At 39.1% G+C, this 15,493-nt stretch overlaps 1 protein-coding gene across 1 annotated transcript in view; it reads right to left on the bottom strand.

The window, feature by feature from the left end:
* LOC114652696 (G-protein coupled receptor 54-like) overlaps window positions 1-15,493 on the bottom strand; it is a 70,505-nt gene that overhangs the window by 52,408 nt on the left and 2,604 nt on the right. The window contains exon 2 of the mRNA XM_028803025.2: window positions 10,900-11,024. Coding sequence (XP_028658858.2) covers window positions 10,900-11,024 — 125 coding nt within the window. The remainder of the gene's footprint in view (window positions 1-10,899; window positions 11,025-15,493) is intronic.

The following is a 15,493-nucleotide window of genomic DNA, read 5'->3' as shown; positions in this document are numbered from 1 at the left end:
ATCTGAATAACATATAAGAATCGTATAAATTATTAAACAGTAAAACATTAACATTTAAGAAGTAAAGATACATTGAGTACTACTGTAGTGCTTTCGGGTATAGTACATTTTTTGTTTGCCCATTACATGCATAAATGTATAAATGTTTTGGTGTACCTACGCAAGAACACGCGACATGACCCGGCAGTTAAAAATGTATCGCTCCAGCAATTTTAACTCTGTTACAAAGTCATCTAATATGGTATTGCAAATGGCAGCGGGAGCGTTTCTATAAACTCAATTTAAACTTACTGTTTACACCGTGCTTTGAAGATGCATAGTATGCGACACGTGTTTCGCCGTAATTGTGGGCTCATCAGGAGTACACAGTCACTGCACTCCCTTACGGGAATCGATCCTCGGACGTAGAGGCGAAGCCCCTAACGTTGTGCCACGGCGTGAGGTTCGTTCATTTGACAGCATGTAGATCGGGGTAATTACATTGCAGGCATTCGTAGTCTGATTCACAATCTGATTGTATGGGTGGTTACCTACCAGGTAACGCTTGTGGTTGGTGAGCAAGTCGGCTAACTTCTGCCACGGTGCCCTCTTTCAGTTGCGAGAAGCAGATCATACAATGGTTGAAATAGTTTAATATATATAGCAAAATCACCGCGCTTCGCAGGGGCGAATATGGTATTGCAAACGGCAGCGTTTCTATAAACTTAAAGTTACGGTTCATACCGTGCCTTGTTTCATATTCTTTTCCTACCTTATCAATTGTGTAATGTGTTTTTTGAACAGGTTTGATTAATGCAAGTGATCACTCCTGCTGCGTTCAGTCACTTCACGTGAGCCACTCTCTTGTGTGATGTTGCGATGTCCACGGGTTTATTTAATGTTAGCTAAGACCCGGCAGTTAAAAGTTTCTCGCTACAGCAATTTTAACTCTGTTACAAAGTGATGCAAACTGTCGTTTATACCTCGTGTCTTCTCATTAAAGTTGTATCTCGCGAATATGGCATTGCAAACGGCAGCGGGAGCGTTTGTATAAAGTTAAGGTTACGGTTTACACCCTGCTTTTTTATACCTCGTGTCTTCTCATTAAACTTGTATGTCGCGAATATGGTATTGCAAACGGCAGCGGGAGCGTTTGTATAAAGTTAATTTAGACTTACGGTTTACACCGTGCTTTTTTATACCTCGTGTCTTATGAAGATGCTTGTATGCGTCACTCACTCGCTTCTTATTGTTTCGCTGCCTTGTCAATTGTGTAATGAATGTTTTCTTCTGCGCTCTTTGGGGCTCCTCCTTCTTTTCTACGTACTGACTTCACAGTCAGTTCACGTGATTACGTGTGAGGCGTGATGACGCGACACGCAACTCAGTCTCCTACGGCCATCTTGCTGCCTTTTTCTATAAACTCAATTTAAACTTACTGTTTACACTGTGCTTTGAACATGCATAGTATGCGACACGTGTTTCGCCGTAATTGTGGGCTCATCAGGAGTACACAGTCACTGCACTCCCTTACGGGAATCGATCCTCGGACGTAGAGGCGAAGCCCCTAACGTTGTGCCACGGCGTGAGGTTCGTTCATTTGACAGCATGTAGATCGGGGTAATTACATTGCAGGCATTCGTAGTCTGATTCACAATCTGATTGTATGGGTGGTCACCTACCAGGTAATGCTTGTGGTTGGTGAGCAAGTCGGCTAACTTCTGCCACGGTGCCCTCTTTCAGTTGCGAGAAGCAGATCATACAATGGTTCAAATAGTTTAATATATATAGCAAAATCACCGCGCTTCGCAGGGGCGAATATGGTATTGCAAACGGCAGCGTTTCTATAAACTTAAAGTTACGGTTTATACCGTGCCTTGTTTCATATTCTTTTCCTACCTTATCAATTGTGTAATGTGTTTTTTGAACAGGTTTGATTAATGCAAGTGATCACTCCTGCTGCGTTCAGTCACTTCACGTGAGCCACTCTCTTGTGTGATGTTGCGATGTCCACGGGTTTATTTAATGTTAGCTAAGACCCGGCAGTTAAAAGTTTCTCGCTACAGCAATTTTAACTCTGTTACAAAGTGATGCAAACTGTCGTTTATACCTCGTGTCTTCTCATTAAAGTTGTATCTCGCGAATATGGCATTGCAAACGGCAGCGGGAGCGTTTGTATAAAGTTAAGGTTACGGTTTACACCGTGCTTTTTTATACCTCGTGGCTTCTCATTAAACTTGTATGTCACGAATATGGTATTGCAAACGGCAGCGGGAGCGTTTCTATAAAGTTAATTTAGACTTACGGTTTACACCGTGCTTTTTTATACCTCGTGTCTTATGAAGATGCTTGTATGCGTCACTCACTCGCTTCTTATTGTTTCGCTGCCTTGTCAATTGTGTAATGAGTGTTTTCTTCTGCGCTCTTTGGGGCTCCTCCTTCTTTTCTACGTACTGACTTCACAGTCAGTTCACGTGATTACGTGGGAGGCGTGATGACGCGACACGCAACTCAGTCTCCTACGGCCATCTTGCTGCCTACCATTACAGTATATGGACAAAAAAGAGGTTCCAGTTATGACCATTACGCGTATAATTTTGAAATGAAAACTGCCTAACTTTTGTAAGTAAGCTGTAAGGAATGAGCCTGCCAAATTTCAGCCTTCCACCTACACGGGAAGTTGGAGAATTAGTGATGAGTCAGTCAGTCAGTGAGTGAGTGAGTCAGTCAGTCAGTCAGTGAGGGCTTTGCCTTTTATTATTATAGATAAATTATTTCATGCATTTATAACCAGTTTACGCGTCTCAACTTGTTAAATATTTGTATACTAAAAAGTATTTCGTACAATCAATTTATATTAAGTTTTTTTTAATAATATACACATTATGTTTATGTTGCATGCGCACCATGCTGTGTAATTATTCCAATGAATGCATCTTATTGTGTAAAATTTCTATTTATTCCCCACCCCCACTACACCATGGATGAATTTGATCACGCATCACACACGTCCGCTTAGGAGGCAGCTGAAGTATCCAAATATAAGTGAAAGTACAATGGATACGAGGTTGGAAAGAAGTACAATACCTTTTTTCCTTTTCCTACAGACCTACCGAAGAATAATACCTCTTTTCAATTCAAACTAGATGACCATAATCCTACCTTTTTGATGACAATTCCGGCCCCGAACAATCCCGTAACTTCCAGTCCCCAAATGATGACGTCACTTCCGTCCTCCAGCAAAGATGACACTTCTGGTCCACAAATGATGACATCACTTCCATCCTCCAGCAAAGATGACACTTCTGGTCCCCAAATGACGATGTCAGTTTCGTCCTCAAATAAAGACGCCACTTTCAGTCCCTAAATGATGACGTCACTTCCACTTCCTCCTTTTTATTACTTCCTTCCTGTCTACATAATATAAAAGAATGCATCTGTCTACTTTTGGTTGTCAATTGTATATCTTTGCATCTGACCCTAAGTAAAAGTCTTTTCTGACTTCTCCATGACAGGAGATTATACGGGGATGGTCCCCCAAAACTTTGATTGTTTCTGTCTATTCTTTTTTGTGAAAACACGTATAATAATAATAATAATTCTTTACATTTATATTGCACTATTCTCATTACTCAAAGCGCTTTGCAAAAAGCACTCAGGGAGGGCCTGAATCTATGATCTCTTTGCAGCAGCGCTACCACTGGGCCATCTGCTCATAATACAGGTAAATGCACCTGATGAATCTGAGTATTATTTTTTTTATTACAAAGTATTATAAATTGTTTCAAAAACATTTTTTAAAAAGCTACTTTGGAGCAAAAAGCACTTCTTTATGCAAAGTGTTGTTGGAATCTGTAACAAACTACTGAGACATATAGTTGAAGCAGAAGCCTTGACAACCTTTATGAAGTATGTGGATTAAAAATTGGGACATTTTAGCTATTAGCTAAACAAACAAGCTTGATGGACTGAATGGTTTCCTCTCGTTTGTCAAATATATACTGTATATATATATATATATATATAGTGGTGCCTCATACTTCGAACTTAATTAATTTCATGAGGCTGTTTGAATCAGTTTTCCCCATTAGAAATAAGGGAAAGTGAATTAATCCATTCCCAGACACTAAATAATACTTATTTCGATACACTTAAACAGCAAATACACATAATTTAAGGTAAAATGAACACAGTTAAATTCCCTAAATAATAAATTAAAACATGAAAACAATAAATAAAATGCATAAATACTGTATTATAAAATGAAATATATGGTGGCGTGCATAGATGCAGCAGCTCGGTGCTGTTCCTTTTGGCAGTTTCCCCATGGATTAACACCACCACAGGTAGGAGATGAAGGAAGTGCAGGGCCAGAAGGTAGAAGCAGGTCTGCAGGGATGGCGTGCTGGTGAGGCTATGGAGGTAGCCACACAAGTCACCTCTTCCTAGTATTTTTCTCACCAATGCAGGATCCCTTGCAAATAAGATGGACAAATTGAAGCCAGAGGGTTCAGCGAATAAGATTGTTAAGGACAGTTGCATTCTGTTAATTGCAGAGACATGTCTTCAACCACTCTAACAATAACGCTATCGAGTTATGCCTGTATGTCAAAAACAGCTGGTGTACTAACACAAAGACTACACAACAGATGATGTTTACACTTGCTACGTAAGAGCCATCAGTTGTTAAATTTGTTTTATTTCACTGCATGCACAGTTCCAACTTAGAAGCATCGTTCGAACTCCGGATCATATTTATCTTGAATTTAGCATTCAAACTCTGGAATGTTCAAAGTTAGAATCATTTGTAGTACGAGGCACCACTGTATATTATGTATGAATATATAAATATATATATATATATATAAATATATATATATATATATATATATATATATATATATATATATATATATATATACAGGTTAAATTCCACTAGAACAAACTATTTTAATGAAATCTTTGTTTTAACAAATATTTTTTGGTCCTGGCCAGTTTCTTATAGAACTAAAGTTAAAAAAACACATTACAACAAAGTCTATTTTATCTGCTTAATTGATCACAACAAAGCAATTTTTCATTAAAGAAAAAGCCAAACAGGTGTTTTTTTTCTGAACTTTGTGCAAAAATCACGATTCAAGAGCTCCGCTGATCAGCCACTTAGATTGCATATTTATGTCTCTTGGTTTATTTGACTGTGGAGCTTGAAAAAGATTACCGCAAACCAGAGGCATTGTGGGTGTATCCACGTGCAGGATAACTGTCAAACAAATTTGACTTTAGCTGTATTTGCACAACTCTAGAGGTCCACCACAGGTAGATTCTGTCACTTATTTTCAGGATTCTCAAGATATGGTACTGTATGACTTCGCTGAATACATTGATCGGATTAAAGTTGAATTTTAAGCTCACCCGTCAGCAAAGGTACTGACTGCTAAGCATCCCTTGTGTTTATACTATTAAACTACTGTTTCATAAATTCACTGAGTTTTTACCCTATGAACACCTGCACACCATAATCTTTAAGAAAGATGTTGCATTAGACCACATGTTTTGGGCATGTACCAAATTAACATCATCCTGGACAATACATTTTAAATGACTATCAGACAGCCTTAGTGTCACAATCCTTCTTAATCCACTAACAACTGTTTTTGGTGTAATTCCAGATGATCTTAAAGTGGAGAAGGACAAACAAACTAATTGCCTTTACTTCACTATTGGCATGTAGACTTATCTTGCTCAACTGGAAGAATCCTAACCCACCTCTGTTAAGTCAGTGAGTAACTGATGTTATATACTGTTTGAAATTGGAAAAAATCAAATTCTGTCTTAGAGGATCTGTTCAAAACTTTTTTAAAACTTGGCAGGATCTAATCAATAATATTTTAAACATTTATACTGGGGAGAAAGACTGCTTTTCCTTTATACTACTCTCAAAAGTTTTACTCTGGCTGTTGGCCTTTCTCTCTTTCTCATGGGTGGGGGTTGAATTAAATTTAGTTTTGTTAAGTTTGACTTTATTGTATGGAATATTATATGCTTTTAATAAATTCAATAAAAGTTATAAAAAAGATGTTGCATTTAAAGGCGACTTTGAATTTGTGCTCGCAAATGTATACATCCAACGATTCGTATTTATGAATGTGACCTTCATTTCCTTGAACTTTTTATCACAACATTTTTAATTAAAAAGTGGTGACTCACAAAAGAACAGACGGCTGCCAGAGAAAGCCTGTCAATCCATTAGGTAACATCATCTGAAGTGTGCTGTGTATGAAAGATAAGGGGCACATGTTATGGACACTCTAGGGTGTCGTTTATGTAACACACTGTGGGGAACCCCTACCCAGAGACCTTGAAGTCTAATAATACTGATTGCACACTATGGAAACTGAGGGAAGCCATTTAAAAAAAGTTTGAAACTTCTCACTGCCATTGATTCTAGCAAGACAAAAATAGATGTTGCCATCAAGTTTGTCATTCCTCACCATGTTGCAATTACATTATAATGAAATCCCTGTTATGATTATTTTTCATATATCTGAATTATTTTCATTTTATATATATATATATATATATATATATATATATATATATATATATATATATATATAAAACTGCTCAAAAAATGAAAGGAACACTTTGAAAACACATCACATCTCAATGGGAAAAAAAAATCATGGTGGATATCTATACTGATATGGACTGGGTAATGTGTTAGGAATGAAAGGATGTCACATCGTTTGATGGAAATGAAAATTATCAACCTACAGAGGGCTGAATTCAAAGACACCCCGAAAATCAAAGTGAAAAAATAATGCAGCAGGCTCGTCCATTTTTCTGAAATTTCATTGCAGCAGCTCAACATCATACTCAGTAGTTGTATGGCCCCCACGTGCTTGTATGCATGCCTGACAACGTTGAAGCATGTTCCTCATGAGACGACGGATGGTGTCCTGGGGGATCTCCTCCCAGATCTGGACCAAGGCATCACTGAGCTTCTGGACAGGCTGAGTTGCAACCTGGCGGCGTCAGATGGACTGAAACATAATGTCCCAGAGGTGTTCTATTGGATTTAAGTCAAGAGAGCATGGAGGTAAGTCAGTGGTATCAATTCCTTCATCCTCCAGGAACTGCCTGCATACTCTTGCCACATGAGGCCGGTCATTGTTGTGCACCTGGAGGAACCCGGGACCCACTGCACCAGCATAGGGTCTGATAATGGGTGTTCAAGGATTTCATCCCAATACCTAATGGCAGTCAAGGTGCCGTTGTCTCGCCTGTAGAGGTCAGTGTATCCTTCCATGGATATGCCTTCTCAGACTATCACTGACCCACCACCAAACCGGTCATGCTGAATGATGTTACAGGCAGCATAGCATTCTCCATGGCTTCTCCAGACCCTTTCACGCCTGTCACATGTGCTCAGTGTGAACCTGTTCTCATCTGTGAAAAGCACAGGGTGCCAGTGGTGGACCTGCCAATTCTGGTATTCTATGGCAAATGCCAATCGAGCTCCACAGTGCCGGGCAGTGAGCACAGGGCCCACTGGAGGATGTCTGGCCCTCAGGCTATCCTTATGAAGTCTGTTTCTGATTGTTTGGCCAGAGACATTCACACCAGTGGTCTGCTGGAGGTTATTTTGTTGGGCTCTGACAGTGCTCATCCTGTTCCTCCTTGCCCAAAGGACCAGACACCAGTCCTGCTGATGAGTTAAGGACCTTCTACAGCTGAGTCCAGCTCTCCTAGAGTCACTGTCTGTCTCCTGGAATCTCCTCCAAGCCCATGAAACTTTGTTGGGAGACACAGCAAACCTTCTGGCAATGGCACATATTGATGTGCCATCCTGGAGAAGTTAGACTACCTGTGCAACCTCTGTAGGGTCCAGGTATTGCCTCATGCTACCTATAGTGACACTGACCGTAGCCAAATACAAAACTAGTGAAAAAACAGTCAGAGAAGATGAGGAAGCAAAAATGTCAGTGGCCTCCATCTGTTAAACCATTCCTGTTTTGGGGGTTGTCTCATTGTTGCCCCTCTAGTGCACCTGTTGTTAATTTCATGAACACTAAAGTAGCTGAAACTGATTAACAACCCCCTCTGCTACTTAACTGACCAGATCAATAGCCCAGAAGTTTCATTGACTTGATGCAGTACTCTGATTAAAAAGTGTTCCTTTAATTTTTTTGGGCAGTATATAATATAGAAGTGAAGGTTTCTTATACGGTTTGCATATTTGTAGCTAGAAATCCACAAAGGGAGAAAATGAGTCACGTATATTAAAATAGTTTTTTATTAGTTTAAGCTTTTGAAATACAGGAATCAAAGGCGATACATAGCAAATTGGGAGTGGGGGGGGGGGGGGTGATTAATAAGGTGGAGTTCAGAGGGTGTTGATCATAAAGTCTTTTTTATTAATTGTATGTTTTTCTTTTTAAGCCTGCAGATGCTGAGTTCATAACAAGTATCTGTTAATGGCGTTTTTGTTTAATAGCCACGATTCAGCCTAGTATTTACTTCTAGTATTTGCCCTGCATCTTACGTGCACTGTATCCCAGTTAAACATGTGTCTGGTTAAACTGGTATGTGTATATATATCAGAGACTGTGTGTCCTTCCTTTTGACAGCACTGCAATGTTCTTGCATAGGTGTTGCGAGTGTTTTAGATGTTTGTCTTAAGTATACAGCTGGGTATGCACTGCATGATATACTGTATACTGCATTCCATGTCTCTGCTGCAGATTCCCCGCTTTTGGCATTAAAAAGGACTGTTTGCAGAGTGTTGGCCAGTTTATGTGCTATTTTAATATCTGATCTGGAAAGGATGTGTGCTGATACATCACGGTGATAAGGAAGGCTGCACCAGGAAGAATGGGAGATCAGGTTGGAGTCAACTGTTTGCTGAGGTCTGGGGAATTTCCTATGCAAGTATGTTTGATAAATGTCTTAGGGTAGCTGTTTGTATTACAGTGAGTGCAAATTCATTTGAGCAATGTCTTAACACAACTCTGTTTACGCGATGAGGGGTGATTGCTAGAAAAGTGTAATATTTTGTTTGCATAACATTCCTTGTGATAAATAATTGTAATCAAAGTGGAGTCATTACCTCTTTCAGTGGAGATGTCTAGGAAGTTGATGAGTCTGTTCATTTCTCTTTCCATAGTGAAATGAATTGCAGAGAATACGGAGATGATGTGGTTGTGGAATTCATTCAGTTGGTTTCTTTTTAATATGATAAATGTATTGTGAAGGACAGCCGGGTCCCATGCCCGGCAGGGACGCCCCTACTGCATCCATTCTGGGGGAGCCAGCATGGGCAGCTCAGTACCTCCCCCGGGACGCTTGGTGGCAGCCTCCCTGGTGGACGATGATTCCCCAACCTGGCGCAAGGCTCCATGGGAGATGGAGTCCTCCAGAGCCTGGTTGGGGGCTTGGATGGCCGCCAGAGGGAGCTGCGTGGACTTACTAGCCCGGCTGGTCAATTCCTCAGCCCCACCCGGAAATGCAATTAGGCCCAGGTGACCAAGCACCTGGACTACATCCGGGTGGGGTATAAAAAGGCCAGCCACCACCACTCGAGAGAGCCAGAGTCGGGAGGAGGAGGACTAAGCCTGAGGAGGAGTGGTGGTGCTGAGGTGAAAAGAAGTGTGGTTTGTGTGCAATTTAAGTGCTTGTGGGACTGTGTTGGGCCCGTGGGACACGGGGAAGGCGTGCCCCACGGCTGAAGAGAAATAAAAAGTCTTTTATTTAAGTACGTGTCTCTGCCTGAGTCTGTGCCGGGTCGGGCGCTATATAGCACCTTTTGCAGTATCTTTGACATAGAGAATGCAAAGTTTAGGTTTGAACTGAGGTAAGAGTTATATATATAGTGAAAGGAAAATTAAAAATATATGGTATTGCACACCATTTCCACAACACCAGACAATTGGATGAACACTCAGGCAGAGCCTGACATTTATATGGATGAGCAGGCAATCACTCTACTTTCAGGAACACAAAATACATGACACCCAGTTTATTGAGGACCCAAATTAAGTGACTGCTGTGAAGATCCTGACTTACTTCAGTGCTCTTATAATTTCTTCTTTAAAAGGTGTGAAAAAATTATCAAAAATATCCCTGTACATAAGCAGTTTACATAAGGAATCCTCCCAGCGGGCTCAGGAATATTAGACTATCTGATCTCAGTCCATTTTATGGAATTGTGATAGTACACCTCATTTTACTTAACAGTTCTTTGAAACCAAAGTTTAAACATAGACGCGTGGAGACAAAAGTTTAATATGGAAGAACATAATCCCCAAAGTAACCAATACATCACATAATAGTATGCACAAAACGTAGATTAGGGAGGTGTGAGCAAATTCTTACTTACAGTGAGGAAAGGTTATCTATGAAAAGAAAGAAACAAGATGTGTGAAGAGAACACAAAAGGTGAAATTTGACAGTGAAGGAGAAAGCAGCTGCTTGACACAATTGCAGTTACAAACAGGTATTTTGTTGTTTCAAGATGTATGCTATTCCCATGTTACCTTTCCTTTTGTGTTGGGACATATGGAATGGCTTCAGCTTTAAAATAAATTCTGACTCTAAGTTAGTTTTGAGGGAAAGGACAGATCTATATACAGAAACACTGGCAAAATACCAAGTCTAGAGCTGCTTATGAACTGTTAATAAAAGAACTGGCAAAGGTCCAGTGAAAGAAAGATCAATAATATTAGCTTTGTAGTAATATTTTAAAGGTTTGAATGAAGGAATATTGTAAATTTTAAAAACCATGTGTTACATTGCACATTCTCTATTTCTTATTCCATATTTTCCATATAATATTTTAGATGTAGAGTTTTACAGGGTAACACCTCTAAACCATTTCACTGAACGTTACTGCAAATATCTTTAGCATCAAGAGGCACTGACCTGTTGAAGGTAGCTGACAAATCTGCACATGAAATCTCCAAAAATCCAGCTAGGCAAAGGATAAAGTGTGGCAGTAAAGGGCACACAGCAGACAAGGAAAATGATATCTGTGGTGGCCAGATTTGCTGTGAAAAACATAACGTACCCATAGTGATGAAGTAGAAGCATACAGAAAAACAAAAAATTAAAAAGTCATTTGGCTGTCTGTCAGGTTAAAAATATGCAGTGCAAACAGGGTTACATTTTGTGCATGAAACTATATTTTCAGCTGAGGTCTCTGTAACTGCTACTTCACCCAACAGTGTAAGTTAAGACAAGGATTAAACTCTAGAGAGATATCTTTCATGTTTCAAAATCATCAACAGACATTACGTTTTATACACTGTTATCATTTAGACTGAATATTTCATACAAGAATTGACATATATTTTCATGGGAAAAAATATTTTACATTACTGTTCATGTATGTTGGTTCCTCATACACATTTATAATGCTGCTCTTTGCTAGTAATAGCACTCCATGTGAAATGTACTATGGAGACTAATTAATTACATTTTTGACGTCCTTTTATTTAAAAACTTCAGTGTTTCATGCTTATTATATCTGTTGTTATATATTTGGGCATCTTGACAGATGTTTTGGAGCCAGTTTTGGCAGCACATGGTGAAGGGGTTTGAGGGAACACCAGGAACTTACTCTTTCTCATCTACTTCTACTTCTACATCTGCATCTGACCTGCCCATAACACCGCTTTCTCTGGTCTGAAGGGTGTTAAACCCAGAAAACAGAGCAAGATAACGTATCCACCAATCAGTGAGTGACAAAGGCATACTGGTGTGACTGACACACAAGCTTTCCATTTTGCTTCTTTTTCTTGCCCACTCAGATCCAATGTGGTTAACAGGATGTCTGGTGTGGATTCCCTCTTTTTTGCCTTTTATTTAGCAATGTCAAAAGTCTGATGGTTTAAAATGTGAAAGTTTTTATTAATTTTACAAACTGTCATTAAAAAAAGGGTATCAGATCAGCCAGATTTTTTTCAGTTTTATGACTGGGCTGTTAATTGAGAAACACTAAAGACTGTCATTCTTTTCATCTTTTTATTAGTGACGTTATAAACAAAAGTCTTCAGTCACTGATTGAAACCTAATTTCAATGTCATAGCTGGCAAATTTTAGGTGAGGTGGCATGGTGGTGAAACTGTCTGCAACTTCTTTTTGTGTCTAGATGAGTTTTCTTATGGATAGTCCAGGACCAGAGTTTGACACCCTTGCCGTAGCATTTTGTACCAAGAAAGGGATAGCTGGGTAACTCCAGTGTTTAATGATTTAAAGTAGTCCAATTGCGAAAAACAATCAAGGCATGAGTCACCTTTTCAAGATCAGCAGCGGACAATAAAAGCTTGGAGCACTGGAATAGCCTATTTACTCTCCTCTTGGCTTTTATTTTTGCTCTGCTATGTATTTTTTTGTGTGATATGGAGACCAAACCTGTTTGTAGTATTCCAGATGAGGCCTCAGTAGTGTAATATATAAGTAAAGTGTAACTTCCCTTGATTTGTACTCCACACATTAGGCTATTCTTCCTAACATCTTAATAGCTTTCGTGATCACTTCTGTATACTGTCTTAATCACAAGTCCACTTAACTCAAAGATCCTTCTCACAACATGTACTCTGAAGTTTCAAACCTCCCATTGTGTATTCAAATGTAACATTTTTACTTCCTCTGTGTAATACTTTATATTTACTTACAATTAATTTAATTTTCCATAAATCTGACCAAGTCTGAATTTGGCTCAGAGTCATCTGTAATGATTCATCTGATTCTACATTATCTATCATTACACCTTCTTTGAGACCCCAAACTAGAACAATCCACTTACTAATATTCACTAGCTGGATTGAGCATTTAAGTAAAAGCCAAAGACTCATTAATTAGCCTAACATATTCTAGGAAGACTGAGTCTGTTCATGTTGCTTTTTAATAGTTATAGCCATTGCTCTGATTAGGCTCTACTAAGTCATTTTCATTGGCTTTCTCATCCCACTTCCCTGCCATGGTATCCCTTGGGATTAATAAAGTTTTCTGATTCTGATTTTATATAGTCTGCCTTAGAGTGGATGTATCATCTTCAGTAGGCCTGAATTTCCTGTTGTTTGGATTCATTATAGTTTACCTCCACCATTCTTTATCACTTTAACATTGCATTTGTGTTTTGTGCTCTTGCTGCATGTCAACTTCTGGTTTAATTCAACTATACTCTATTTGTAATAGTGCATAGCATGCTTGTCTATGAGCACAAATGTACCTTTAAAGTACTCATTGAACTGAACTGAATAGTAATTGTACAATAAATAGAATCTGAAAGAAATGTGTCCCATTTTTACTTGGAGGCAGTATAAAGCATTTGAATTTTTTTTTCTTGATTGTAAGGTGTTTAGCATTTAATTTTTCAATCATTTCCTCCTGCTTCAATGAGGTTGTTATGTATTTTTGTGTTTTCCTAAGAATAGCTGTAGAAGATTAGGATAACCACTATGTGGCAGCTGAAGTATCAATAATCAATTGCTTGTATTATAGGGCAGTAACTCATCAGTTTATCCATTTATTTTCAGAGTTTTTATCTTCTAGTCAGGTTTGAGCTGCCTTCAGTGTGGAGTTTGAATAGTCTCCTTTTTAAAATTTTGATTTAATTTAATGAATAGTTCAGGGCCATGTTTTACATTATCATGCATTATGTCTGAGTGCAAACAAATCTCTGAATAGCTAACAGTTTTTAACCATTTGGACAGCCATCCGCATGTTGGGATTGCAATTATGGCTGCCTATCTACTTGAGCCTGTCGAACTGCTGAACGGCGTTGGAAAAAAGATGGACCGATTGTCTCTAAACAGATTTTCAGGACTTCTCTTTTCAATTTCCAGGCTGAAGTTAAGATAACAAAAAAAAACTTCTTTGCCGATTTAGTATCCCGTCACTCAAAGAATCCTAGGGTCTTATTTAATTCAATTAATGCGGCCATTCACCCTCACTCTGCAATGGGATTAAATAGCATTGTTCATTCATGTGACCAGTTTCTATCATTCTTTGTCAGCAAAATCGATACTATCTGCCGTGGCATTGTTCAAACGGGCTATGAACTTCCTACTGATAATTATGACATTGTCTTAGAATCCTTTGATCTAGTCTCACTTTCACAGCTAAAAAGAACTATTGACACCCTTAAACCAGCCCCCAGTCCTCTGGATATTGTACCACCACGTCTCTTAGTGGAAGCCTTTGATGTGTTGGGCCCACCCTTATTAGCCATCATCAATGATTGTATTAGTTCGGGGGTTGTGCCCTCATTTTTTAAACTTGCTGCAGTCCATCCCCGTCTGAAAAAGGCAGAATTAGATCCTGGAGTTTTAGCCAATTTCCGTCCAATTTCCCAACTGCCATTTCTGGCTAAAATTCTAGAAAGAATTATTTATAATCAATTGGTTGATCACCTTAACTCCAATAATTTATTTGAGATCTACCAATCTGGCTTTAGGCGTTATCATAGTGTTGAAACGGCACTCCTGAAAGTGTTCAACGACATCTCTCTTATTACTGACTCAGGTGATGCGGCAGTCCTTCTCCTCCTTGACCTGTCCTCTGCCTTTGACACTATTGACCATATTACTGTTGCAGCTTGAACATCTTGTTGGGCTTAAAGGGGCTGCTCTTAACTGGTTCGGGTCATATTTAACTGGTAGACACTTTTCAGTGACTTTTTATTCCTCTTCTTCATCTACTGCTCCTCTTAAATATGGTGTTCCTCAGGGATCCTTTTTAGGTCCTATTTTATTCTCTATATACCTTCACCCTATTGGATCTATTTTTAGGAAATTTAACATTGCTTTTCACTGCTATGCTGATGATACACAGGTTTATATTCCTGTCTGCAACTCTACAACAAATCAACTCCACAACTGTCTTTCTGAACTAAGATCCTGGATGGCTAATAATTTTCTTGATCTAAATCAAAATAAAACGGAGGTGCTTATAGTGGGTCCATCAGCTAAAGCCCAAATTGGTCTTGGACTTTTCGGCTCTTTCTCTGTCTTTTCCAAACCTCAAGTCCGCAATCTTGGTGTCACCTTTGACAGTAACCTCTCTTTTGAGAAACAAGTAAATTCTGTAGTCAAGAGTTGCTTTTTCCAACTTCGTCTATTAGGTAAGATAAAGCCTTTTTTATCTTGTAGAGATCTTGAGATAGCTACTCATGCGTTTATTTTTTCTCGCCTCGATTACTGCAACTCGATGTATTCTGGGATTAACAAATCTCTGATACGCAGGTTACAGTTGGTCCAAAATGCTGCCGCTCGCGTTCTGGTTGGGGCAAGAAAGTATGACTCTGTTTCTCCTATTTTAGCTTCTTTACACTGGCTGCCTGTCAGTTTTCGAATTGATTTTAAAATCTTGCTGCTAGTTTTTAAATCTTTACATGGGCTTGCTCCCGCCTATTTATCTGAACTGTGTGTTTTACATCAGCCATCTAGAGTGCTTAGATCTTCTGGTCATCTGTCTCTGGTTGTCCCTCGTACCAAGTGTAAAACCAAGGGAG

Source organism: Erpetoichthys calabaricus, chromosome 5 (assembly GCF_900747795.2).
Source record: "Erpetoichthys calabaricus chromosome 5, fErpCal1.3, whole genome shotgun sequence".
NCBI lineage: Eukaryota > Metazoa > Chordata > Cladistia > Polypteriformes > Polypteridae > Erpetoichthys > Erpetoichthys calabaricus.
This window is presented reverse-complemented; position numbering and strand designations above follow the sequence as displayed.